At 56.9% G+C, this 27438-nt stretch overlaps 5 protein-coding genes and 1 non-coding gene across 6 annotated transcripts; 3 read left to right on the plus strand and 3 right to left on the minus strand.

The window, feature by feature from the left end:
- Positions 1-439: 439 nt before the first annotated feature.
- On the minus strand, positions 440-3474 carry BESB_047570 (UBX domain-containing protein; the record flags this gene model as incomplete). The annotated part of the gene is made up of 6 exons (XM_029363208.1): positions 440-569; positions 871-1091; positions 1497-1593; positions 1778-1906; positions 2356-2559; positions 3464-3474. The coding sequence occupies 6 exons, from the start codon at positions 3472-3474 to the stop codon at positions 440-442; spliced, it is 792 nt and encodes a 263-aa protein (XP_029220574.1).
- Positions 3475-6263: 2789 nt separating this feature from the next.
- BESB_047580 (putative pre-rRNA-processing protein PNO1) lies at positions 6264-7220 on the minus strand (the record flags this gene model as incomplete). The annotated part of the gene is made up of 1 exon (XM_029363209.1): positions 6264-7220. One exon carries the CDS (start codon positions 7218-7220, stop codon positions 6264-6266), a length of 957 nt encoding a protein of 318 aa, XP_029220575.1.
- A 1246-nt stretch (positions 7221-8466) lies between these two features.
- On the plus strand, positions 8467-12274 carry BESB_047590 (uncharacterized protein; the record flags this gene model as incomplete). Its single annotated transcript, XM_029363210.1, has 4 exons — positions 8467-8525; positions 8965-11077; positions 11398-11467; positions 11808-12274. The coding sequence occupies 4 exons, from the start codon at positions 8467-8469 to the stop codon at positions 12272-12274; spliced, it is 2709 nt and encodes a 902-aa protein (XP_029220576.1).
- A 2564-nt stretch (positions 12275-14838) lies between these two features.
- BESB_047600 (uncharacterized protein) lies at positions 14839-19314 on the plus strand (the record flags this gene model as incomplete). Its single annotated transcript, XM_029363211.1, has 2 exons — positions 14839-18535; positions 19013-19314. 2 exons carry the CDS (start codon positions 14839-14841, stop codon positions 19312-19314), a joined length of 3999 nt encoding a protein of 1332 aa, XP_029220577.1.
- Positions 19315-20681: 1367 nt separating this feature from the next.
- On the minus strand, positions 20682-20753 carry BESB_050800. The gene has a single exon. It is a non-coding gene; the product is annotated as a tRNA-Met (tRNA).
- Positions 20754-22885: 2132 nt separating this feature from the next.
- On the plus strand, positions 22886-27165 carry BESB_047610 (SNF7 family protein; the record flags this gene model as incomplete). Its single annotated transcript, XM_029363212.1, has 8 exons — positions 22886-22986; positions 23162-23345; positions 23792-23947; positions 24672-24764; positions 25039-25083; positions 25688-25759; positions 26302-26560; positions 27107-27165. 8 exons carry the CDS (start codon positions 22886-22888, stop codon positions 27163-27165), a joined length of 969 nt encoding a protein of 322 aa, XP_029220578.1.
- Between the last annotated feature and the right edge of the window lie 273 nt (positions 27166-27438).

Below are 27438 nucleotides of genomic sequence, written 5' to 3' on the forward strand. Positions count from 1 at the left end.
CGCCTTCGAGGCGACATCCGTCACACGTCGCCCCATTGCCTCCCTCCGCAATGCCCTATTATTCACCCAACCCCACTGCCTCTACTCGGATCCACTTTTCAATCTCTGCTTCTATGTCTTGGAGCGGGCTTGAACTCGCCGCCTCAGATGAGCCATGCCCCTCTCAACGCAAACCCACGTTCAGCCCAGGTGTAGCTACTCCCCACTTCCGTTTGCCCCTTTCTATCTCCCACCCCACCCCCTCCCCTTTCTCCGTTCTGTGCTCCATGTTGGTGAGACCGGCAAATATCCGAGGCCTCTAGTATCGCGCTCTCTTCCTTCGATCGCCGTTTGTCCGTGACATGCTATGGCCTTCTTTCCCAGTGCTTTCGCAGGCTCCCTGTTTCTCCGTTTGATGCTCCGCTTGCTTCGTTTTCTCCACTAATCCCTGTGTGCGACTCTAGCGGATTTGTTGAACGATGGCAGCGTTCAACAGCCCGGCCTCCTTGACTGTCGCCGACAGGGCTGCGGTGATCTCCTTGGGAGGGAACCCCTCGAGGAGGCGGAACTCGCCGTTCACAGGTGCGACTCTGGTGAACAAAGGGTACAAAAGGAATACACACGCACAACTGAACGCCCCTCCGCCAAAAGCGCATAACCCCAACCGTCCTCTCCTCCTCCCCCTCCCCCTTCCCCCTCCCCCACGTCCCCACCTGAGCCAGTGCAGCTTCAGCCATCCACACACCATCAAGTGCGTACTCGAAGTGCGACGCGGATAATACACAAATACAGGCAAATACATATATATACATATATATGTGCAGGTTTATACGCGTATCGCTGCACCTGCAGCATGGGACGCTATTGTGTCGGCTGTGTGCGTTGACTCACTGAGACACAAAATCGCGGATGTCGGCGATCGTGTGCGTCTCGTTGAATCTCTGTGCACGTCTCTGTCCGTCATGGAGCCGAAACTGCAGCATGGTCGTGGGTTGGCTCTCGTCGACTGTCACCGCCCCGCGGCTCACGTCGACTTCGGCGCTCGGCGACGAGGACCCTGATCTGTCTTCCCCTCCTGACAGGCGCTGGCCTTCTCCGCCAAACAGCACGTACTGAACCCAACAGACACAAGCGAGCGCGCAAAGACATGTAAAAAAGAACGTCACCGACGTGAAATAGTCTCGACGCAGGATATAGTGAAGGCCCAACGCAGGGCGAAAGGCAGGCGAATCGATGGAAAAAAAGCGCTCGGCGCGTCTCGGTTGTGCTCTCATCGTCACAGTAGGTCACCTTTTCCGCATACGGAAGGAAAAACCCCAAGACGATGTGCACGTTTCCATATTTCACAGAAACGCGAGGCTTGAAGCAGCGCCCGTCGGGCAGCACACGAAGGCACTGGGAGCCATCCCGGAGGCGCGAACCGAAACACCAGCACAGAACGAAGGCGGAGGCAGGACTGAAATTTTTGTGGAGACACAGAAGCTCTGCGTGTGAGGCGCAAAAAACGACTCGCTTACCGCTGGCGGCGGCGGGGGCTCGTACGACTCAGACTGTTTGTTCACGAGCTCAACGTGGACGCGTCGCCCTCCCTCCTGCAGTTCGCGAGGAGCAAAGCTGAAGAAAAAAAACAGGCAGCGGAGCGACGGGGTCGTGTGAAGCCTGGGCGGCGGAAGGCGCAGAAGCAGCAGGACGGAAGTTGTCAAGAGTCGCAGAAAACGATCAGACCAGTCGGGTTTATTGCTCGCTGCACCACTCACTCCGCACTCCGCACACGCCGCAGCTCGAACTGAGCACGTACCCGGCCTTCAACTCGTCCAGAAAGCGGGCGTTTTCAGGGTTCTCCAGCGAACGAAATTCTCCATCGTCGACGGTGAACCCGTTCCTGAACACCGTGACCCTGCGCGCTCCCGGCGGCGCAGCGCCTCTCCTGTTTCCATAACAAAAGCGAACAAAGAGATGAGCGAATAGCCGAGCAGCGAGGGAGGGGATGGACAACGACGATCGCAGCAGAAACTACGACACGCGAATGCGACGGAGGGTTGACAACACCGTGGTAAAAAAGAGTGAGATCGCAAAGAGCTGGGCTCTGCGCCAGCGCACATGAAGATAAGCAGGCCGCAAACGGGCACAGATTTCCCTCTAGCCATTACTGCGGAAACTGAATATACGAGCGGAATGGCAGCAGAAATTGCAGTTACGCGCCGAGACAACAGATGCACGCGCGACGACAAACGCATAGAGACAGTAGCCAGTTTGTGGCAGAAACGCAACGAACCGCACATACTCCAGCTCTAAACATCTCCACGTTTGATAATTCAAGAGCCGCAACATGAAACCACGAGCAGTGCAACAGGAAAGTCGACGCAGTTAACATACACTGCGTGCGCAAAGTCCCCGAGAGGGTGTTCGTCTTCATCGGACGAGGAAGGATTCTCAACTGCGAGGCCCGATCTCTCGCCGCCAGTGAAGCTCGACGTCGTCTTCTTGGACGAATCCACGTCGTCCCGCCGGCGCAGGTCGCTCAAGGACCTGCACCAGAAAACGCAGAAAACAGGAAGGCAGCCGCACGACAGATGAAACCTGAGGCAGGGAACCGCCACAGCAATCTCGTGGCCTCCGCGACGCCGGCTACACAAGGAATCACGTGGAAGGCCTCTCGAGATCCTCCTTGGGCACGAGTTTGTGACGCTGAAATTCGCCGACGGGAGACGAACACAAGATCTCGTGTTCAGGACACAGGCCCTGAAAATACGGTTCGGCCGGTGAGAGTGAGGGGGACAGTACGAGGGAGACGGCAAACAACGGAACGCCAGCGGCTTCAGAAAACGAGCGTGTACATGCGTGCAAACCAGAGCGCAAATCCACTAGCAGACTGTGCTGATGGCAGGGGGGTTCAGGATGAAAAGAAAAATGAGAAGAGACAGAGGAAAAGAACAGAAGGAACACACGCAAGAGACGCGGAAGTGAGAGCGTAGGTACGCGACGAAGAGGGGAACGCAAGGACAACGAAGATGCAACGTCAGTACGTGTCATTTTCGCAAAACAAGCGGTAGGTGAAAGGGAGGGGAGCGCGCAATGCCGCAGTAAGAGGGGGCAGTGCGAAGAGAGAGAGAGAGGAAGAAAGAGAGGGTAAAGAAGGAGTCAGAGTGATGAGCGGCACTGGAGAAAAATCAGGTGCGCTAAGGGAAGCCATGCAATAAGAGTGGTGTAGCCCCGAAGTGTGAGAAAAGAGGACGACAAACAGCAGGCACAGCAACAGAAGGGGAATCCGCAGAAGTCAAAGAAAAAGTGGGATATCGCCCATGGAGGAAGGAGCGAAGTGGAGTTCGTGGAAGGAGGGATTGCGGCGAAGGAGACTGACACGGCCGCAGGTAGCAGAGATATTGGGGGATGCAGCCATCCAAAGAAGTTCACGGGATGCGAAACGAACCAGGAGGGTTATGTGCGTAGTTGTTTTCCTTCGTCACGCGTGTGTGAGACCTACCGGATCGACATTTTCCTTTCCAGTACGAGGACTGGCAACGGCACGCAGACAGGCGGCGGGTGCACGAAGGCCAGGACGAGGACTCAGAAACGAGTCACGAGCGCGCAGACGGAAGCAAGAAAACAAAAGATGGAACGAACGTGGAGGGACGGCTGAAGGACGAAAACAGGAAAGTAAACGAAAAGTTAACCCAGAAACAAAAGAAGCTGGCTTGAGACGAGGCCCCAGGCGGGAAATAGTCGTGATGATGCGATGACAAGGAAATGGATGGGAAAAGAGGGGCGAAAGACAAGAGACATGAGATCCAGACGTATTCTATCTATATACGCAAGTGCCGAAGAAAACCAAGACGAGAAATGAGAAAAACTATCATGCAATCGCACAGGATCTTCACACCCCGCCAGAATGGAGCAAACATCGCGCAGTCAATCTCGACAGGCCTCGACCGTCGTGAAATGACGCAGGTCGAGGCGTCGCCCAAGAAGCCAAAATGAGCGAAAAAACAGAAGCAACAAGACGCTTTCCACTGGAAAAAGGTTCTCGGAAACAGCCCTGGCGACAAGCTCTCCTCTGATCAGCTGTGCGGTAGGCCGCGAAAAAAAGCACATGAAACAGAGGCAACGCGCAGAAAGTGTGAATGCCGGTGAGCCAGGTGAGGAGAGCAGTGTCGCGTGGGAGACACGGTAAAGCACTTCTTGCTCGGTATCTCCCGCCGTGTGCTTCAAATGAGTCTCTGTTACTCTTCCCGGATTTGAAGGGCAGGTCGTGAGGACATACACGGAAAAAATGGAATGTAGGCACCGCGATGAACACTACGCGGAAACCCCAAACGTGGCTAGCGTGGTAAGGCCAATTCCGCTCTCCGCGCCATCGAAAAACTGATAAGTTACTGAATGGCCTATAGTACAATCACATTCTCATGCCTGCGCAAGACAAACAGGCCGCATATGATCACAATCCCGTCCGCTTCCCGATGCGTGCGGGATTCTTGTCCTGTCGCCGCACACAATGGTCCCTGGACCAGGCGCGATTTAGTGAGAGCTACACACGGTGAGGCAGCTCTTGAGACCCTGCTTTTTCCTAGGCTTTCGCCACCAGAAAGGAGAGGAAAGGGGTTCCTCCAGCAGCACGTGCCCCTATGTTCACGGAGTTGTGATAGTGGCGCTCTGCTGACTTACTGCAAGGAGTTCTGCACGCCCGCCCGGCTACTAATCAATCCATCGACAACAGCACGACAGCTGAGGTATTGAAGACAAATCAACGCATGGAAACCGGCAAAAAAAAGACACGAAGCTCAATCGCTGACACTGCACCACACAAAGTGTGTCTCGCAGTTCAACCTGGATACTGCCGTTCGGAATGCGAAGGCACGAAACCATTACTTTTAGACGACGTGAAGGGAAGAGAGCGGTTGATTGACAGATGATGTCAATCATCCGCCCCTGTATTCGTGGACGTGAGTCTCTGTAACGCGTTGAGTGTAACCTCTTGGCCAAACTTGAAGTAGGAGCTAACTCGAGTCTGGGTGCGTGATTCACGACGGCCGAAACTGGGAACTGTTGGTGCTCCAAAGACTCTGGCCATCCTGCGTGGGTGCTTCTGGCTGGTTAAATAGCATGCTCGGGTACTACTCAATAAAGTGGAAGGTGCGACACTGCTGAAAGACTTACTGGAACTGTGCGTCCTGGGGTTTCGAGTACCCCAATCGAATGCTGACGCAGTATTCGCTAGAAGTGCTCGCTCACAGGTTCCCAACGCCACCCCTCTCGTGAATACGTGTTTTTATGTACCGATATGAAGTGTTTTATGACGTCCTGATCAAGGTGCACTACTCGTGAGCAGAGGCGCCATTCCGCCGTGCGTTTTCCCATGTTCCTCTCGCATGGAGGGCTTGCACACATTCGATCTAACAGCTGGCACGTAGAAAAATACCAGTGTAGGCAGAAGTGTAGCTTCAGGACGGTACGCCATGCCTACGGTGCAAACAGCAAGCCAGCGTTTACCTCATGTGCGCCACTGACAAGTTCCTATTTCCACGAGGTGGACACGGAAAGCGCGGACGAGAGATTATCTTAGATCTTGGACTTCGTACAAAGTTAGGTATAGTTTCAACCTTGAATGATCACGAGCGTTTTGAGATTCCACAGTTGCTTGATGACTCTTGAAAATCTAATGAGGACAACCCACCGATCTGAGTTATATATATAGCACAAATCGGTATCACGACTGTCTACTCATGTAGAAACTCCTGCAAAACCCCCGCCAATGTATGTACCTGAGGTGTACGTACATTCCAAGTGTGGGTTCAACTTGCTGCAGACGGTTCCAATGCAGCAGTACATCCCCTCTTGATGATTCTGAGGCGCATGTTTCTCACCATCTATGCAGCCGCGTCGCTGGTGTAATGCAAAACCAAATCGATTTCCGAAAGAAGCACCTGCTCAACTAGGGACTAACGACAAGCTGTGGAAAGCCAACTGACACGGTGCGGTGACTGAGGAGCGAAAACATGGAGCCGGTTAGGCAGTCCCGTTAGGTCGCTGTAGCGAAGACTTCGCGTTTTCCAGCTCCCACAGCACAAAACACCGTCGGCTCATTGCGGCTTATCCATAATAAGTCTGCTTTCGCGTCCCGCGATTCTCATTTGACCGTCATTCGCCTCCACCGGCTTTGGCTTCACCGCCGGCTCCAGCAGGGCCGGATGCCTAGCCGATCGTAGTACGTCTAGCAACGCAGCAACAACGTTATGTTGTTGCTGCGTTGCTAGACGTACACTCCCCGTTTCTCTACGGATTTCAGGTTAGAGCCTCTCAGCCAGCCGCCGAGTGACAGTGCGGAGGTGGTTGTAGACCTTTCCAGGCGGCGCACCGAGGACGAGGGAGCAGATGGAGTGGCGAGCGAGCTTGATGTTCTCGAAGGACCCGAGGATGTGAATCCGGCTGTCTGCAAACACAAGTCGTGTGCGGGTTGCGTTTTCGATGGCATACTTGGTTTTCCCTTCTCTCCCGTTCAGCCGCGCAATGCATCTGCTCAAATGGTCGCCGTTCAGGCGTTTCACATCTTTGATTTCGAACGATTCGATGAAGAGATCATCGAGGCGCAGCAGCGCGATGGCGTCGCGGACTTCGAAGCCCAGAAGGAAGGCCCGGACAAAGTCGCTGCCCTTCTGCAGAAGAGAACTGTTGTTGTGTAGGCTGCCAAGTCCTCCTGCCTGTTTCATGTCGCCGCTTTTCGCGTCTCCCGGAACGCGCGTGCGGAGTTCGACACATCGCCGCTTCAGATTCATGCGGACCTGCAGTTTAAGATGTGTCACGAGAGGCTCCAGGATCTCCGTCCACTGTTTCCTCAAAGGTGACATGCGGTGGGGCGGCACGAGTAGCCGACGGACTTCATAGCGGACTGTGTTAGCTGGTTTCTTCTTCAGTTCCTTTCGCTTCCCGCCGTGCAACAAGCCAGAAGGCGAAGCCGATGACGCTGCGGACGGTGAGGGCGAAGATTCGTGCTGCGTCTTGTCGGCCTCGCTGTGTCCGCCAGGTGCTGCACTTTCCACTTCATCTGCTTCCTGCTCTTCGTCAGGTGCGTTGGTAAGCGTGATATCGTCTGCCACATGCTGAAGAATGTCCATTGACTCAGAGTCGCCTTTTCCCGCAGAGTACGGAGCGTCGTCCTTCATGAGGCGCTCCTGTCTCTTCCGCGCCCGCCGCCGCACTGGCACGAAGGAGTCCGCAGCCTCCTCTGGAGCCATGACGGTCTCCATTGTGGGCTACGTAGCAGCAGAGGAAGGCAATCAGAGGCGAAGGCAGCCTTCGCAACCGACCTGGGTGCTCGGGAGGAGGGGGGAGTAAAGACGGAGCAGCTTACAAGACAGGCGCGGAGAACCCAGGGGTAGAGATTCAGCAGAAAAAATCTGATGCAAGGTCGGTCGCGGTGAATGCATGCGATGTGTTTGAATGGGGGTGGCAGGGATAGAACTCGCGCTGGAAGGCCAAGGTCCCACTGGAATTAACAGTTAGAAAACAAACGACCCGAATGAAAGAACGTCTGAGGCAGTATCTGGTAAAAGGGAATCAGGGGAAGGGACGATCGCAAAAAAAAATGGAGCTGTCGCTTGACTCAGGTCCCGGCGCATGCTAGCACAAAGTGGCCGCGATCCCAACAGTGGCGAAGGGAGGAGGAAAGCTGAGTAGAGTCACAGACGAACGCACGAGTGACGGGCAATATGGCCTCGCCTGGATATGCCTCGGAGCTAAAAACTTAACAAAAGGAAGGCTGGAAGCCCTGAAACAGACAGGCAGCGGGTGGGCAGACAGGGAACGAAGACGACAAGGAGATGAGCTTTGCAAAGAAAAAGAAGGGAAGAATAGAGGCGGAATCCAGAGTTTTTCAACAGGAGATGGAGAAAAAAATATTGAAGGCAATCACGGCAGGAAAAAGGCGTTCAATTGAGGAAATTCAACAGCTCGTGGGGCAAATAAACCGCTGTCGGCGATTGCATGCGCGGGAGTGATCAAGCGTAGTGTCAAGTAGCAAGCGAAGGGACGGAGACCGAATCTAGTGGGAGCAGATTCGACCCGAGAGACCATAAGGCGGCAAGAGAGCCGAGAAAGGAGCTGGCGCGTTTCTGCATTTCGTGGCGAACGGCTCGCACTCTGGTCGCATTCCTCCTCTTCGCTCATATTTTCCTGCCGCCCTCTTTATTAGCCCTCTTTGCTTCTCTAGCGCCCCCTTTTCGTGTGCTTGAGTGAAGACACGGCACGCCACACTCGATGGGCTCGGACACTGTTGGCAACCCATCCGCTTTTCTCGTGAATGAGAACTACAACTTCCCTGGCCTCCTCACTTCGCAGCGCGGGTTGCTAGTTTCTAGGATCCCTGTAGAAGTTCCTCTCGTACACGAAAGCTGTCAAATGCTGGTGCCCCGCGATTGAGTCTCGACGAGGGGCTTGCCCAGTTGGAACATTCTGACGGGGCGATAGCCCAGCGTCTTCTATTGAGCGCTGAAGATGAGGAGCTTTGGTCTTCTCTCTTCCGCTGTTGCCGATCCGATATTTGTCAGCAACAGGTATAGCTGCATTTGTGTATGGCGCTGTAGCGCTACGGCGAGGCGATCCAGTTGGCGGTCCTCTTGCGGAAGTGGCAGGGAGCCCTGACAAGGAAGGAACTTATAGGCCTGCGCACGAGAGAGTTTGCGATGACTTTGTCTCTCAAGCTGTGGGGTTTGGTTTTGAGGGGGAGGAAGGACGAGAAAAAATGCCGCCCCGCCTTTTGGCTGGAAGGCATCACGCAGAGGCTGGCTTTATGGCCATAAACGGTTTGTGGAGGCGTCGCACTTCTCCGCCTTGTCCGTCTCTTGCGGCTGCCTTTCTTCGCTCCCCTTCGCCTCCTCCCCGTCCCTCTGACTCCCCTGTCATACCCGGTTCTGTCTCTCTCGAATACAGCGGACTGCATTTCTCTTCTTCGTCTGGCCTTCGTGTCTTTACCGCGTCTACTCTTTTGCCCAGGTCCTCGCCTGCGGCTACCCGAGTACCTGGCTCCGCTCCACCTGATTTGGCCGCTGGCATCCATCGGCGCCGCCTCCTTCCTGGTTTCCGCCATGTTGCCTCCCTGCCTCTTCTTTCTGCCCGCCAGTCTGCCCCGCCGCTCCCGTTTCCACAGCTTAGCTGTCCAAGCTCCCTCCGTTGTCTCTCATCTTCCGCGCTCGTGCTGCCTCGCCGCTCGGCTACGCCGGCTCCACGAGGCTCGAAGCGCGCAAGCGGCGTTGCGGCGAAGGCCGTGGATCGTCTAGCCTTCCTGGCGTCTTCAGGGCGCCCGACATCTGCGCTTCCCTGGCGCAGTGCGACGCTTCATCTGCGCGACCATTTGGACAGCCTCGAGTTGCCACTGCATGCGCCCGCCATCGCGCAAGCCTTCGCACTGCTTGGCTGCCACCGGCCTCTGCGGCACAGCCCAGTTCTACTCCGCCTCCTCCTCCACCATGTTCTCCAAAAGCCCCACGCCGCGTCCGCCGTCTACGCTGCCTCAAATGAAGAGGCTATCCGCCGGATAGTTCAGCACCAAGTAGCCGACCTCGCCCGCACGCTTTCCCTCTCCAGAGTGGCTGCTTCCTCGCGCGCGGTTCAGGCGCGAGCTGCACACGAGCTGTCTCCCTCGCCTTTTGAGGGCCCCGATGCCCTTTGCTTGCCTCAGCTCGCAGAGGCAGGAGATGCACGGGACGGTGAAGGCGAGCAGAGGACTTGGCGTGGAGGAGCGAGTGCCGGGGAGCTGCGCCATCTGGGCAATTCAGTCTTTTCAGAGGGCGACGCGTGGGTTCGTGACTGTTTTTCAGACAGTGATAAAAGAAGGATTCTCATCGGGTATCGTCAAGCCGCGTCTCTGCGGTCGGTCCTGCGGGCTTTGTCTCCGTTTCTGTATCGCCTGTTTCTCTTTTCGGCTGGCGACGTGCCCAGTGTGGCGGCTGCGGCTTCCCCCGTCCCAGATCTGTGGGTGCAGGAGCTGGCAGGCCTCGACGGCGAGGCGCACACGGGAAGACCGACTTTGTGGGAACTCGACGAAGGCCTTGAACGCGAGAGAACTCTCGAGGAAGATATCCAGCTTCTCGATATGTTGGCTGACGCCCTCGCAGTCGGCGCGGGCCCCGCCACCGGCGCCAAGGGGTCGTCCCTCCACCTGGCGGCGCCAGGTGGAGGGGCGACTCTGACCAGAAGCGATGCGGTGGAAAGTGCTCAGGCGAGGGAGCGGGCGCTCGCGGACGCAAGTCAGCCGGATGGAGTGGTGCTTACGCACCGGGACGAACCCAGCCGAGGAGAAGAGGCAGCTCGTCCGCGTGGTTCCACAGACAGAACGAATGTCTCGTCGGTGTCTGCGTTCGAAGGCATTTTGTGGAGCTTCTTGGAGCGGTGCTGCGAACGCACACTCAGTAGTCTCGAGAGAGGGGAGGGCCGGGGAGAACAAGAGAAGCGGAAAACGACTCATCTTCTCCCTCTGCTTGCCACTGCAGCTAGCACGATCCTGGTGAGGCTGTCAGAGTCAGCGGAGCGTCAGGGTCCTCTCCTCAAGCAAGGGGCACCTGCAGCAAAGACGGCTCCAGACGCCGGGCTGTTGCATTCACCTTCTGAAGCTAGTCCCAGCTCCTGGGATGTTGCTTCGCTCTGTCGGTTGCAGCGAACTGCGTCTCGAGTCCAGCGCATGATTCTACGGGCCTCTCTCCCAGACTTTGCGCACAGCGACGTGTTCGTCGCCCTTCCAGCTTCGGCGCTGGCGCTTGACCGGGTGCAGCGCTCTGTGGCTGCTCTGCTTGAGTCTGAGGTCGAGAGAGAGGAAGGAGAGGGCGGAGACGCCCTCGAGGGCGAGCGGGGCGCTGAAGGCGTGGGTCAGCGGCCAGTCGCGCACGTCCAAGGAGAAGCCCCAACAGATCTGCGGGGGGAAGGGGTCGCAAGCGGCCGCAGGAGTGATTTCTGGGGTCCGACGAAGACGAGAAGGGAGGAATTTCAGGGACAGAGTGAGGAACGAAGAGCTCTCGGGCGAGCTCTCAATGCGCGGCTGTTCCAAGAGGCAGACAGGCGAGCGGCGGACGCGACGCTCTTCGCTGACGACGTCGTTGACTGCATGAATACAGTGAGGAGACCGTCAGCAGCCTAGGGGGGGGAGCGAAGCACTGGATTGCGGCAGACAAAGCGGATACTTGAGAGAACTACCGCTACACTCAGAGTGCGAGAGGAGCGCCCCAGAGGGAAGCGTCGAAGACGGCAGTGAGGACTAGTGAGAAATGAACGAGTTCACAGCGAGGGCATGTAACGAGGGGCGGCGTAAGGGCGCGCCTGGACCTGGGGTGTCGCGTGCAGGCGGAGGTGAATAGAAAAGCAAGGGCGATCAGGGTCACGAAACTGGGTGGCCGTTTAAGCCGTATGTGGCTTGGTGTGCCTTGTCTTTCTCAGATTGTCAAGGTGGGATGGGCGCGGCCTTCGACAGTTACGGTACTGTTGAGGGCTCTATGCAACCGCACAGGTAAGCACATTTGCGTGTATGAGTTCTCTCACCTGATGTTTCGTCTCGCAGGATACGTTCCCCGTATGCGGTGTGCGGCGTGAACGCTGCAGGACAGCCACACCGAAGTCTGACCCGCACTGCGTGCGCTGGGTTACCTCTCAGTCTCGCCTTTCTCACTGCTGTCTTTGTCTACACGCCTCTCCATGGCTGTGTCCAGCCTTGAGATTGTCACTCGTCATGTAAACTCAGTCTGAGTTAATCGCGTGCAGTCCGTAGCACATTTGCTACAGCCGTTAGGCGCGAGAGCTGAGGCCGTCGCTATTATCTACACTCTTGTCGGCCTGTCTTCTCGATCCAGACCTTACCCAACCCCACGTTGTCACCATGTTGGCTGGTCGCATTCCGGTTACAGATGACTTCTCCGCGGAGCAAAAGGAAGACCTCGCCGAAGCTCTCCGCCTCCTCGAGGCCTCCGTAGGCCTGCAAGCGAGGCCAGATGGCCGCCGCGTGCAGACGGCGGGGGCTGCCGTGTCGAGAGCGTCCTCTATGAGCAAAAACGCGCCGCGATCCCGTCTCGCCTCTCAGGCAGTCGCTGCAGATATTGCTTTTTTCTCTGCTGCAGACCAACGTAGAAATGAGCTTGCAGGGGACAGTGCACAAGCAGCAGCAGGCCGGATGCCAGGTGACGACACACAGGGGACAGCCGTCAAAGACACGGCCGAGGATACGGCGCAGGTGGCCGCGTATCTCGAAATGATACGGACGCAGAAAATTCTGGAAAGGAAGCATCGATCACGCATTTCCTGGAGCACTCGAAGGTGGTGACTGGTTCTGCACGCCTGACGGCGCGCGTGAAAGCCGGAAATCAAAATAAGCGATTCTGAAGATCTCCCGTTCGTCTGCGTGTAGCGAGGCTCCCATTGCCAGTTGTCTTGTCTCTGTTAAGGTCTATGTACTGGTAACTTCACTTTTTCTGCGTATGGCAGTTGCCTCCGTACGCATGTGCCGGTCATGTGCCACGGTGCGTCCGTATCGGAAACTCTCCGTGGTCTGGCTGCGGTCAGAGCCAGCCTCAAATGCGCAACATTTTGAACAGGTGATACATTAACTCAGTTTCGGCGGTACAGTAGTTCGTGAAAAGTGCGTGGTTGGCTGGTAAACGTGAACGCATGAGGCAGATGGTTCAAACTTTTCGACGGGCAGTTGTGCATGAGACAGCTGGCCCGCGCGGTTCACCGAAAGGCTGTTGATGAGCAGGAAGCCTTTCAGAGGGCTGGATCAGAGTAGCTGTTGCTTTCCAACGGAGTGCGAATAAACCTGTGTATGCTCATCGCCCAAAGGATCGCTTCTGTCGCTCAGGGCGTTCATGTAACTGCCGCAGCGAGTACCTGAAACTGTGCGCCGCTGTGGACTTCCAGGCAACGAGGTCTGGACGTAGTCTCAACACAGTTCACTTGTGTCACATGCGCTCAAAAGAGCTCACTGAAGCGTGTGAGGCCAGACATTTTCTGGTGTAAGACTTTACGGTTGGCTACGAGCCCACCGTGGAGAGACTCCGTGCCGTGAGCCGATTTCGGTCGCCATCCTGCTGCCCGTGCAGAAAGCCTCACGTGCAAAGGAACTGTCTGTACTCTCAACCTCTCGTGTCGTCTCGCTCATCCAGTCATCCATCTAGAGAGCTTGCCAGTGTGCTGCAGGAGGCACGCGAACGCAGGCGAGGTGCGATCGCACTGGTGTGCTCTGCTGTCCCTCGGCAACACTCTCTTCGTTCCCGATGCCGAGTGTTCTCGGAGCGCTTTGTACGCTCGAGCCAATGAACAGTCGACAGGGCCCATATTTGCTGCTAACGCGAGGCGTCCAGGATTTTGGTATCGAGTGGATTACAGCCGTCGGCTGAGGCGTTCCACGACGTGTGGAGCGCGTGGAGCTGTGCTGCAGCAGCTCGCCTAGAAAATTTCATCGCATTCTTTGACACATTTTCGGCGCGATCGGGTGTGTATCAGGATTCAGTAGCATTTTACGTGGAGGCGTCGTTTCGAGGCGCGGGGCACAACACAGCTGAGCTGCGATCCGCTAATTGTTCGAATGTGATCGAGTACACGCATGTAGTTGCAACGGACGCAGTTACCAGAGCGTGGCGGCTGCCTGCGGCATCGACTTCACGTCCGCTCGCTGCACGTTGCGCGTGCTTCTCTAAGAATGAGAATCTCGCTGCCGCAAGGCGGTTCCAGCGTCTTTTTCGGAAGACTTGGTGCGTACGCGTTCTAGCGTACTGTAAACGCGGCGTCAACTGAACCTCGATGACGGAAATGCCCAAGAGCCCGGCTGAGTGTCTGCCAAAACGCGCGCGTGCTGAGGAGAGACGCAGCGCCGTTTCATATCGACTCCCGGAGAGTACAGTCCTCGCTTTTGTGTTTCAGTTGGTCTCTCAGATAACCCCGAAGTTCAAGGAAGAGTGAGGATTGATGTTTTCGCTCAGGAAATCCGCTGTGGGTGGTCACTATGTACCTTATTTTGAGTGCAGGGAAATCCAACCAAGCGTGCCCTCGCTTGCTAACCTCAGGCATGTACGCTACCTGTGCCACACGGCGAAAGGTGTCTCTTTTTCACAGAAGATCGTAGTGTCCGCCACATTCTGTCCTTCGCTCCCTTTCCTTCTTGCACTTGTTTTCTCATGCTGCTCAGCTGCGTGTGTGCGAGGAGCTGGACGTGGATCCACGCGAAAGGGTTCGAGGTCGCGGGTTTTTTAGACAGTGCGTCTGTAAGCACGAGCGAACACGGGCTCCCGTGGACCTGTGGAGGAGCGTCATTGTTGTTTTGCGCTTTATCTGTTTGGAACTTTGCAATTCTTCGCTAGCCAACTGCGGCTCTTCAGCCAGCGTGGCGCCCCGTGGCAGGGGTTGTCTCTCGTTTTGATTTGTACGGCCTCCCCCGGTTTTTTCCCAATGTCTGCTCGTGTCGGTTTGAGCGGCTTTGCCAAGTGTCCCTGCCTCTTGTTTTCTCTCGAGAAGGATCAATCTGCCTCCTAATAAGAAGCATCGCTTCAGATCCGGTTCCCCGGCGAGGACGCTGGAGACAGCTAGCCAACGTGGCGTCCACGCATCGACGCGTGTGCCGTCATCGACCGCAGCCTACGTATCGCCGTAGCTTTTCTCTTCGTCTCGTGGTTCGTCTAGATGTGGAACTCGAGTCCTCCTCACGAGACCCTGGTCGCTCACGCGCTCTCCCCCCGCAGTTCCCTCCTGGTCAGTTGCCGTCCCACGATCCTGCCCGCCTCGGCGACGCAGGCACCAAGGGCTCGTGACGACCTTTGCGCCTCCCTCCTGCTTCCGCAGGCTTCTCAGTCACTTGCGTTTCGACCTCGTTTTCCCCCCCAGAGTGACGGGGAGATGGCACTAGTGCATCCCGATGCGGCGGCCGCAGGCTCCACGGTTTGTCAGCGCGGGGCCGTGTCAGACCGTCCTCAGAGTCCTGAACGCCTCCAGCCACTCCCTCATGCTTGTAAATCTTCTGTGCCCCGTGCGGCTTCCAAGGCTGACAGCCGGCTGTCGCTCCAGCAGCGCGCCTGCGATGCGGAGGAGGACCGCGGGGCTGTGACCAAGGAGCCCGCTTCGCGCGAATCGGAGAGCACGGGAGAGTCTTTCGAAGAGCCTCACCACATCGATGTATCATGGTATTCAAGTCCTTCGCATCAGCCACATTTTTCCGAGCCTCGGGCGTCTCATTTGGGTGGAGAGTCTGCTGTGCAGCCGCCGGCGATATGCCTGACCATGCCGCCGCCGAGAAGCTCCTGCCCGTCTCGCTCCTCTGAGGCGTGGCTCTCTTACGTTCCTGCTGAGTCCTTCGTGCGTCAGGGAAGTCCCTCAATGTGTTTGCTTCCCGCCTCGGGAGATGGAGAGGGCGTGAGCGCCGCCGTCCGTGTATCCGCAGGGGGAGGTGGCGCCCCGTGCACATCCCGGGGGAGCGATTCCAGAGGGTGGGATAGTCCTTTTTCAACCGCGCTGCCTGAAGAAAAAGGTGTCGCTGAGCAAATGAGCGTCGGCACATCTGTTTCGTCAAGCCACCTTGCAGCAGAGCAAGGCGAAGCGACCACGATGAGTCCCTGGGGTCTCTCCGGGGGGAGCAGTCAGACGAGGGGTTTGCCCGATGACAGGGGGGACACGCTGACCCCTGGGTGGGTCGCTGAACTTGCCGCTGAAGCTGGGCATGCTTCGCTGGCGACGCGCAGCGCAGCTGTGGTGGTGCACAAGCAGGAGGAGGAGCTAGAGTCTCCCTGGGCCCACATAGCTCGAGAGTCGAATCGACCGTTTGCACCCGTGACTGGTCACTACGTTGAAGGCTTCACCAGCAGCAGCTCAGGAAGCAGCACATCTGTCTCTCCTTCGCCTTTGCATCGCAGTCCTGCGCGCCGACGCGCCCGCGATTTAGTCCCGGGGGGGCTTATCTTTGGAGAAGACTTGAGCGTCTCAGGATCGCCCTCACGACGGAGAGGTCGGCGCCGGTGGGGTGAGGAGGAGAGGGGCGTCGCGGACGAAGCTACGAGCGTCAGCAGCAGCTCCGTGGAAGGCGACGCAGAAGAGTTCGATACTGGACTCTTCGGCATGGCTGCAGGGCGCCAGTTCATGCAGCTCTCTCGAGCACTTCTCGGTGGAACACGGCAGAGGCAATCGGATGGTAGCTCCAACTTACACAGTGAAGACGAAGCAGAGAGAATTCGCCAGCATTGTCAGCTTCAAGAAATGCGCATAAGGGCCCTCGCAGTTGGCGCTGGACGGGCGTCGCCGCGGCGGCGGGCTCCGAGTGGGGGAGGAGACGGTGGAGAAGTCCCGCGCAGTCACGACAGGCTGGCAGGAAGCAAGGAAAGAGGAGGCGACCTCCTCTTAGAGGAGGGGGAAGGCGAGGACTCGTATGGGGGAGAGCAAAGTGACGAAGAACGGCTGCATGCCGCATCCGTGGCTGCAACGTGCTCATCTTCGGCTCCAGGCGGAGAAGGTGGCTCTCTATACGTTGGTGGAAAAGGTATGTCGACGCGGGCGGGCGCCGGAGAGGCACGGGAGTTTGCAGAGGACTTCAGACGCGGTCGGAGTGTTGCCCGGCGGTCGCCGAGGCGCACAGGCCGTCGCGCAAACCGCGAACGCCGTAAACACTTGAAACAGTTGGCAAGTGGAGGAGCTCAAAGCTCTCTCGCCGGTTTGCGGCTGCTTACGGATGGCACGTTACTCGCCGCTCTGCTCTTCGGAGAAGACGAGAGGATGACCATGAAGGAGTTCAATAGTGACGATAACGACACCACCTCATGGCCTGAGCGGAGCCACGCCTCCGCGCTGGGGGCCGCCGCAGAACCGGAGAGGAAAGGGCACTTGGGGACGGCGACCACCCGAAGAAGCGGGCAACAGAGGCTTGCGCCCAGCAGAGGCCCTGACCACGTCAGCCGCCAAAACTCGGGACATGGGGAAGGCGGCAGCTGCAGCGAAGGAGTGGCTAGAGAGGGGCAACTGAGAAGCTCATCTTCACCCTCGCATGGCAGGGGCTCTTCGACGGAGAGACGACGGCGGAGTGAGCGGGCGGGAGGTCGTGATTCAGCGGGAACATGCGTGCACCAGGATGCTCCCCGACTTCTCCGACAGGGGGAGCCTGCCTGTCTCAGAAGCGGCTCAGACGACTGCCGACCAGACTCGCAGGTTCGCGGCGCTGAAGCCCGCAGGGGAGCTGAAGACTCCTGGCGTGGAGGGCAGCAGGCGTTTTCCTCTAGCGAGGAAAGCAGCTCGTTCAATGAGGTGGCTCCTGAGGTTACTAGAGGACCGGCAACAGGTGCGCAGGCCGTGAGGGGAGGCCGGCGGCGACGACGGCAGCAGCCGAACAAGCCCGTGAGCGGATCTGCGACAGCCTCTGCACGCGAGTCCACAATGTTTATGGCGTTTTTCGACCCGTTTACCAGGCCTGAAGGGGCGCCGCGTGCCAGCACCAGCGGCAGCCCCTCGTCCAATATCCGGAGTAGTCAGACCGTCACTAGTGTGTCTACCGATCGATCTGGTGCGGAGGGCGAGTTCGAGCTAGAGCCGGCGCGGCGCTCGGATCAAGGACTGGGCAGTCCGCAAAAGACGAAACGGGATGCAAGGCTCCACGCGGATGACGGCATTAGGCAGACGGCAAGTCGGCGAGATGGCGCGGAAACCTTCTCCCCCGATGGCGGACAGGTTGGCAACGGCGAGCAAGCTCCGGGAGGTATGGGATGCGACGACCTGCCGTCGTCGCATCCCGTAGCAGGGGGATGCAAAGCGACGCAGAGGAAACCAGATAATTTGCGAGAGCGGGCGGACTTCTGTAGAGGAGCCGGTGCGGTGAGCGAATTGGGCGCAGGGCAGCCTTCGGCAGCTGCATATCGGAGAATCGCAGAAGACGAGGACGATGAGGGTCACTCGTTTTTGAGCCACCGGCCGTCGCTGTCTGGCGCGACGACTTGCTCGTCCTCGAAACGCCGCCCTTCAGATGGATTTGAAGGGATGCTGACGCATCTTTCGCGGCGTTCTTCGCCCTCCTCAGAGCTTCAGAATGATGGCGCAGCGGGTTTTCAAAGCCCGCCAACATTTACAGGGAAGGACAGCGACCGAGGTGCTCCGTTCGCCTCGGCGACGACGCAGGACGAGCGTTCGTCTCTCGAACCGACCCGGAATTCGCCGCAGTGGCAGGTGGAGCATTTGGATGGTGGGAGTCGTAACGGCGAACGCAGACTGGGCGGAAAGCGTGCTGAAAAAGGTGGCAGCGCGGGCGTGTCTGCGGACACTCCGGATACGAACGAAGCGAGCCGCACTCCAGTCGGTTTCTGGAGAACGAGGAGAGAACCTCAGCATCACTCGCTCTGCCGCGAAGCGGGAATGGATGTAGGCGGAGGCGCGGGCGTGCCGGCGTCCTGGAGAAGGGAGAAGTGCGAAACAGGTGAAGCGTTTGTTGCAAATCGCGAAGAGCCAGAGGGCCAGAGGGAAGGCGAGAGCTGCGATTGTTACCCCCCGGCGAAACAAGGTGGAGGCGGAGGGAATGTGCAGAAGGACTCCGACAAAAAAACTACAGAGGGCGTCAGTGAAGAAGGTACGTGAGCTGGCGCCTAGCAGCGTGTGTCTGCTCATTCGCTGCGCAGGCAGCGCTGCCTAGTGGGATGTGTTTGAGCCATCGAACGCTTGGCGCCCGAATCGTCGGGATGCTCGTGTGGTGCGGCCGCTGGTCTGCTTGTAGGGTGGATGCGAGATATTTTATCAGGTTTCTCTGGGAGATCTCACACGCCTACTCAGGTGAAGTTGTCATTTTGCGCTTGGTATGCTTCAGGATGATGTCTTTGTGTCGCGGCTCATGCTGGCGAGGTGGAGCCTTCCTTTGAAGCAGCATGTGACATCGGGCGAATGCGTTCGTCAGGGATTGCTACGTGGCGAGTGTGATGCGACATGCAGCCCCTAGTCGAGGTTGCGAGGTTACATGAGTAGTGAGCTACTGCTGCCCGAGGAACCCTTCCGCCTCCCATAGTTTGTGGTAATTCTCAACGCCCATTTCTCTGTTTGGTGCAACACGCAGGGAGTTTCTATTCACTGAAGGCCTTGACGGCATTCTTCAACGCGAGCGGCCCAAATTCCTCAACCCCTCTATTCCCTGCAGAAGAGGAAGTGGTGGAACCGATGAGAGTGAATTCCCATGCAGGGCATGATGGAGGTGGATGGGAACTCGACGAATGTGGTGACCTGCAGAAAGGGATTCAGAGCAAGGTCACGCGTGTAGATGCAGACGACCCCATAGACGGAGAAGCTTCCGCGGCAACGACTTTCTGGTCGTCGCTCTCCAGCATGTACGATTCCTGGGGTTTCTCAGGGGCCTCTTAAGACGCAGAGGAGCTGAAGAATTTACAGAGACTTCTGGTTTTCTGTATCAGAGGGAGGAGGGGTATTTGCGGGTCACGAAGGACGCGGGTACAACACGGATATATTTGGCATCCCAGGTCCCAGCGATTCCACGAGCACGCAATTCAAGCTCGCCCACGCTTCCGCGCGGGATGTTTTTCTCCGTAGTTCGCGCACGACTCAGGGTTTGAACAGAGTGAAAGGGGCGCAACGAAGCAGAAGTGGGCTCGTTGGTGTCGTTGCACTAACGGAGCCGAGTGATCGATGGTCTGCTCAGAGGGCTGGCTTGCCTCTGGGGCGCTCCTGTTCGGCAGGAGCTGGCTGCCGCACGGGCCGTGCCCATTCTACGCTTGTACCCCCGATCGGGCATCTCTGCTCACCTGAGAGCAGGGGATTTGGAGCTGGGGGGATCAGCACACAGAGGCAGCACCCGCTGCGAGTCAGGGGTTTTTTCCGACTGAGAGCTGCTGCGAACCCCTCTGAGGGAAGGAGAGTCGAGACCGTGCTGTTGTTTTCCCGGTCCGACGGGGCTGCGTGCGTCGCGTGCGAGGGTGACGTGCGGTTCGGAATCAAGGCAAAGTCCCAGTTACACTGCGCGGCACCGCCCCATGTCAGTAGCACTAAGAACTCAGACGAAGACTGGCGTCCAACCCGTCTTCCTCTCGTTCTGTGCTCCCCGTGTGCGTGGGAGTGGTTCCCTGGTGGCAGCGCGTGGAACAAACGGAGTGAGTGAAAGCCGCGCTCAGCGCGCGCAGGAGCTGCTTTGCGGTGAAGAATACGTAGAATGAAGATAGTGTCAGTAGGCCACTGAGCTCTCTGACGGAATGCTACGACCCGCAAACCTGCGCCTGCTCGCTTGCTGCCAGAAGACAGAGAGGCACAGCCTTTCTGTACCCGCTGGTTGATCTCTCACGGAGCGCAAAGTCCAGGTCGATCGGATTTTTTGTCACCGATCGTGCGCCGTGAGCGCAGCTCTAACTGGCGGGTATTTTTGGCATTGGCGGATGTTCGCTAACGGTTCGCTGTACCGTCGCGCCGTGCTCACTTCTGGGCTGGTGCGCCGGCCTGCATGCGTTTCCGCGTGTGCCACGTTTATCAACAGCGTGGAAGTTCAGCGACCGGCGCATCGGACTTCATAAACATACTCGCATGCTAGGATCTTCACAGCCAGAAGACTAGCATACTTAGCGGGTCTTTTTCAGAGGTAGCACACACAAACCTCACACCCTGCGTTCAGAGCAATGGGCTGCCAACAAGTTTCTGGACGCGCAAGCGTAGAAGCGGCATCAGGAAAAGAGTTCAAGCATTACAAGAGTGCTTTCAGGCGCTCAATAGGTAAGCACCTCGCTTAGCACCGCATGGTTTCGATCCATGGACCTGGGGGTTATGAGCCCCCCACTCTTCCACTGAGCTACGGTGCTGGTTCTGAGGACATTTGAGCAAACTCATGTGGGCAGCCAAAAAGCCTCAGAATTCACCCAGAGGCAAAAGGTTTCAAAGGCGAAGGAAGCGGGCGGAACATGTGCGGCGTCCACGCACGGACAGCCGCCGGATGGGACGCGGCGTCGCTGAGCTGCGGGTCCGCTTATTCCGTGCGCAGAACTGACTGGCGGCGGAACTATTTTTCGCGTCAGCAGGCGCAGAGGGTATCTCGTGTGTCGCATTCTACAGGAAAGTGTGTCAAGTACTGCAGAAGTAGACGCGTATCTGCGAGGAGAGTTACCCCTCTTTATAGCATCGCCAGTGGTTTACGAGTCTGCGATTGGCTGCTGGTGTCTTTGACGCCATGGAGGTACTCGCGCCGGAGAAGACTCACAAGAACCCTACGCCAGGTGAAAGTCATTCCACCCTCTCACTTCTGCCATCAGTTTCTGTAATCTGTTTTCTGATGTCATGCTTCTGGCCTCCGGCATTGTCTCCGGAACCGCTTTATGGTTGATACCGTAGCAGCGCGCTCACGCGTACAGAATCGCACACACTCGCATGTCCTCCGTTAATCACGTTAAATGACTCTAAGTCGCACGCACATGGATTCAAGAATTGTCGCAAGAGCTCATGCAGCAACACAGATGTTTACTGTCGACCTTTCTCCTGATAGCAGAGCATCGACAGCGCGGAGCGCTGCAAGTTCCGGAACCCGTGTCAGGCGGATATCGCTGACCATTTCGACATCTGGAGGGACTCGCCCTGTTATTTTTACTTCCCCTTAATGCAAAAACCTATGTTCGTTTGTTCCTAGGCTTGAGATAGTTGTCATGTTTGGCGTGCTATGCACTGCTCCGTGTGCAGTTCTTCACCCGGTTTACTCCGGGCGCATGCACTCAGACCCCCCACCTTCAACGCACACGAGTCGATCAAGCGAGCAAAAAGAAAGCACACAAGTTTCCGTGCACCTTGTCGTCCCTAGGGACTTTTTCTGAAACATACGCTGCGCTGTCGTGCAATTAGTCTGTGCCGCTGCTAATTTGGTTTGTTTGTTTTTATCTTGTCTTCTACAGTTGTCCGCGCAGCTCTTGCTCGCCAGTTGGTGTGTCTTGCCGCGGGAAAAATTGCATATCGTCATGCCGCGCTTGGTGCCTCTCCAGGCTGTCTTAAAAGACGAGAGAGTCGTATTTATTGGCTACGAACTCGAGTAACGCACACGTTTCAATTCAGATATCCCTTTTTTCCAGACGTCGTCTGCGTCGTGTCTCGCTGTCGCCGCTTGTCGTCTCGTACAGAGCGGCTCTGTGTTCCCGGTGACCCTGTTTGCTCGACGCAGATAGACACAATTTCTTTCTATCGCACTCGCTGCGCCGTGATTTTTCAATCGGCAGTGCTTGGCGTCAGTCCGCGGTTCCATTTTCTTGTTTCGCGTCCACTATCGCGGTGTCTGCTCTCGCTCAGCCGGAGAGTTAGCGCTGACATGCTGAGGGGATCCGCAGCGACCGTTGCCTCGGCCTCAGGATTTCTGAAACCGCTTCAGTCTCCGGAGACATTGCCCGCGTGAAGAGGCGAGCTCTGCGCAAAGAAAAACTCCCTCTCTTTTCTGACCTCGTCGCTGCTTCCTTGTGGTCGGAAAGGATCCTGGCACCTGATCTGCGACGGCCCAGGCGGGCGAACTTTTGTCGGTTCTTCAACGCGATTTGTGCTCTTGCGCGTATATTGGAAGAGACAGCGACCCAACCCTTCCATATCCTCTCCTCTCTTTTGGCAGCCACTGAGCGCTTGCACAACAGAGTCTCCGCGATCTAGCTCTTCGGTCGCCATGGGCGCTGTGGACTCGAAGGCAAAGATCGATGGTGAGACTCGCTCTTCTGTTTTCGTCCACTGTCGGGCTTGTGTCGTTTCTTACGTTGATGATGTGCACAAAACGTGTTTAGGGAGATCGAAGCCTGTCAGACTGAGCTTGGGGAAAACCAAGAGGGATTTGATCTCCCGCCATTGTAGTCCGTAGCGACAAACCCGTTGAACTGAACTATTGGCTATTTATTATATAATGAGCATGTTCTACTTCCAATAAGTATTCGAGATCCCTGAGCGGCTTTCTTGGACATCTCCCGGCGCGAGGCGGATGAGCGTCATGGGTCAAGGGTATCAAGACGAGGATATGTGCATGTCCTTGTACGGTTTGTACCTACTTGACTCCTCAGTTTATGCTCAGCAGCAAATAAAGTAGGGGCTGCCGTCGGTGACTCAGAGAGACAAACCAAGCCTGAGGAGTCTTCTAGAACGCAGGAGGAGCGCGTCTGCCGTCTGAGCCTGCTGCAGCTCTGTGCTTTCTTATTTCGGGCTAGACCCTCTCTTGACGGCTCCCCGGTACCGTCTGTCGTTGCTTTTTTCTTCCTAGAAGTACCGTCTTTCACGAAAGCTTCAACGTGCGATGGCGTTTGTCTCCAGAGGCGGTGCGGGAGAACCGGAGGTCCATCGCCCGGTCGATTCGCGAACTCGATCGCGAGGCCCTGGCGCTGAATCGCCTTGAGCAGCAGCTGCTTTCTCAGATCCGCAGCGAGGCGGCAATCGCCGAAACGGCGGTAGGTCGAAACTATACATAGAACGGCCAGCGCACAGGCTACAACGTCGCAACTGTAAATCAAAATCCTTCCTCAACGCACTTGCTCGCCTCTGCGTCTACGGTCTCAGCCGATGGGAGCGTCGGCGTTCACCACGATGGGCGTTCTGGGCGGAAACGGCTCAGCGGTGTGTGCGATCGGATGAGTCGGGTTTCCTCGCTATAACGAGAAAGGCACATCGAGTCTGACTGTAACGTCCTTAGTCTCTTTGGCTTCCACGCTTCGTATGTGTCTCGTTCGTCGAGCCGAAAAAGGAAAGAGCCAGCGAGAGACTGCGCGTTTCCTCTTCTTCTTTGCATCATATGTAGCCAGCCTGGAACCCCCGCTGTATCAAAACACATCGAAGCCATGCTAGCTCGCCTTGAGTTGCAGACATGTCTTTCTTTCTTCGCTCTGCGCCTTGCCAGACTCTGCAGCGGGTGCACGCGAGGCAGATCGTGCGAGTCCGAAAGCGGCGAACGGCGCTTCTGGCTTGTCGCGCGCAGCTCCTGGGCGCAAAGCTCCAAGTCCAGCAGATGCAGAGTATGCAGCAGCTCCAACAGCACCTTCAGTCGAGTGCCCAGGTTCGTCTCTTCTCACGCTCTCTCGAGGGCGCCTAGAGAGGCACATCGTGTTGAGTCTGTGACGGTGCCCTGACTTCCCTCCTTCTCAAGTGCCTCTCCACGCCCTCGCTAAAATATCGTGCATGCGGCGGAGCGGCAGGAGACTGCAGTGCATCTGCTTCGACGCCAGAGTCCAGTGCGGGCAATAAATGCATTGATCTGCTTCACTGTCTGTGGTATCGGCTGCTCAGTGTCCTCAGTGGTGATGTGTTACAGAGAGGCATGCTCATGTCGCGGCCATTCTCGCGCGTCGTCGCCGTTGCCGGAGTGGCGAGTCTGTGGTAGCTACGATGTTTGCAGCCGTGCGTAATGCAAATCTACCTTGCATAGCGCGGGCAGCTCCGCCTGCGCTTGCCGTCCTACGCTCGGGGTGTATTCATGGTGTTTCGGCGCCGAGTCGCATTCAACGGTACAAATACTCTGGCTCATGGGAATATATATATAAATGTACGCTTATACATGTTTTCTTCTTATCCGGTTTAGGCGTTGTCACACGCGTACGTCAGGGTATGTGTCGGTCTCCCCGTCTTTCTAGAGGAAAGACTCTTGTCCTTTAGAAGGCTTCCACGTGCGCCGGCAGCCTGTATCCGCATCTGAGAGGTTCCAGTTCCAGGCTTCTCGAGAATGGAAAGCACAAACTAGAGAAAAGAATTCCACTACCTCTTGATATTTCGCGTGCCTTTAGGTGTTGATGAAGGTGAACAAGACGCTGAACTTGCCGCAGCTGCATGGCGTAATGAACGACTTCATGCACGAATCGCATCGTCTCGGCTTGCTTGTAAGTTGTTTGCCATCGCGCTGACAGGAGTCCATCGGACTCGACGCTGGCATTTTGACGCTGTCGCCGCACGCGAGTTAGCTGCGTTTGTTCGCCCTCATGTGCCTGGTGTGGGCGTTCGCGGAGAGTGTTGTGTCGCCGCGTTAAGCGTACCGTGGGGATACGGCCTCAGGGTCGAATCGCGGAGCTCGAAAAAGAGGTGCAGGGAGCCCCGGGAGGGCAGGGGGAAAGTCGCTCGCCATTTTTTTTCTCTGTGCTCCCGCTTTTTTCTCAGGAAGAAATGATGACGGATGTGATCGACAGCGCGGCCGCAGATGCGGTACGTTGCGTGCTCGGGGTTCGGCCTCCTTCTGCGCACGCCACAGCCGACGCGTGGCGGGCATGTGTACTCCGCATTTGCGTGGCGGCAATAGGAAGCCTCTCTCTGGGCTGCAGCAGTGAGGGGGGAGCGCCGTCGCTCGGGTGGCTGGCGCAGGGGCCGGCGCTGAGCCTCTGTTGATCCAGCGGGGTCAGCAGAGGCTCAGTGCTCTCCGTCCACGACTACAGCGTTTTGGTGTGGATATGGCTGAGCTGCGAGCACTTGGGAACGCGCGGCTGTATTCCCGCGCTACGGCTATATCTAAACATATATATATATATATATATATATATATATATATATATATATATATATATATATATATATTCATATGTATGTAAAGATGAACCCCATCAGGGTCTGCGCGGAGGTCGGCGGGCAGTCCGTAGATTTGCTTTCATCTCCGTATTGTTAGCAGAGTTTGCTGAGACCAGTGCGCGCATGGGGATTTTTCCTGTACTTTCCAGTCCCTACGGGGAGTGAAGCGCGAAAGCTGGAACGTGGGACTAGAGCGAATGACCCCGGGTCTTCTCAGAGCTGCCTTGTGGGGTCGCTTTGCCTTCAGGAAGAAGAAGAAGCTGAAGAGGAGATCGTGACTCAGGTGCTCCAGTCGGCGTCAGCCCAGCTCTCTCAAAGGGTGAGCAGCTGCATCAGCCTGTAGCCCCTAGAGTGACCGAAGGTGCATCCACTAGGCGGAAACGGGTGTGCCCTGTCGTCGCGTTCTCTACAACTCGCTTTGCCGCATAACGACACATATATACATATATAAATGGGGGAAGGCTGACTTCAGTGTCGAAATAACTTGGTGGAACCCAAGTGTGAACTCACAAGAGCGAGGATGTGAGGTGATGCAGCAAGACAGTCTTGCCGCATCGGGGAGCCCCTGTAATGCCGGAGAGAGCATTTGGTCGCAGAGGCAGCAGGAAGACACACGCGACAGCGACCGTTCATCTGTGAGACAAATCGAATATAAACGTGCGCCTTCTGTCTCCTGTTTGCGGGCTTTTCCGCTGTTGGGAGTACTGCCCCGTCTATCAGAGTCTCCCGCGCTGTCCGCATTATGACCGGCAGTGGCGTGCCCGCCTGCTCATTCGTCATCGCCTGCTGTGCGCTCATGCACTCTGCTTTCGCACTCTGTGGGTCGGTGAGGTCTCGTGCCTGTTTCTCGTGCACTCGCAGTTGGCTGCTGCGCCGCCGCCGTTTCGCCTCGATGCGCCTGCTGCGGTTGGAGGCGACCCCGTCGCGGTTGGAAGTGTCCCCGTGGCGGTCCCAAGTGTCCCCCCGGCCTGTGGAGCCCAACGTTTGGAGCCTCAGAGGGTTGCGCAGCACGACGAGGGAACAGCACTTCTCCGCCGAGCGCGCTGCGACCAGCAACAGCGCATGGGGCTGCCGACGCTGCTGGTTTCGACTGGCGTGGAAGGCCGTCTAGCTTCGCAAGGTGCGTTTTTCTCATGATAGAAAGCATTCTCTAGTAGTTTGGTTTCTGCATAACAAGAGGTCTTCGCGTGACGGTGCCTAGGGCGAGATCCCGTGGAGGGTGTCTGCCGTGGCCAGGCTTGCCGGGGACCTCCTTATAAATCCGGAGTCGGTAAGGCGAGGGGGATGTTAATGTTATACAGAAGAATCGCTACATGCGGAGAGCGGATTCGTGGCTCCCCTGATAGGTAGCGGCGGCGGGGGCGGTCGCCTCCCTCTATATTCGCGATTTTATTCAAGGTTACGCGACGTGTGTCGGTGTGAGTGCGTGTACCTAACTGCATAATCTCTTCGCCGTGCTTACGTGTGTGGAGCCTCTCTCGTGTGAGTCACTCTGCCTCCTAGATCTGTCTGTCATTCCTTGTGAGTCTACCCTGGAACCCGCGGCAATTCTCAGTCATTGCAAGAAATCGCCGTCCCTCTGCTGTTGTCCCTTCAGTTTGCTCATGTGTTTTCAAATTTTTCTGTTTCTGTGTTCGTGCTCTGTTCTTGTATGGCCGTCTCTCAGGAGCCGTTTGCGATATCGAGCGGCAAATTCAGCAGCGCCTCCTCGACCTGAGGCGGTAGCCAGGTTCTCTGCTCCTTTCCACTGAACCCTGGATTTTTCGCTGCTTCCTTTCCGGTGCTCGTCCCGTGGATATCTCAGCCCGAGGCGTCCCTCTCCCCTACCCCTACCGCGTTTAGCTCTGTCTTTAAAGATTCGCAATCCTCGGGATCGCGGCTCGAACCGCGTCTGGCTCACAGGCGGCATTCCTCAAGGACCGCAACCTCCAGGCACCGTAGCGTATGTAGCTTGGAGCCAAGAAGCCGAAATGGCACAGACACTCGATCTGCAGTTGT

This window comes from Besnoitia besnoiti, chromosome III, assembly GCF_002563875.1.
Source record: "Besnoitia besnoiti strain Bb-Ger1 chromosome III, whole genome shotgun sequence".
Taxonomy (NCBI): Eukaryota; Apicomplexa; class Conoidasida; order Eucoccidiorida; family Sarcocystidae; genus Besnoitia; species Besnoitia besnoiti.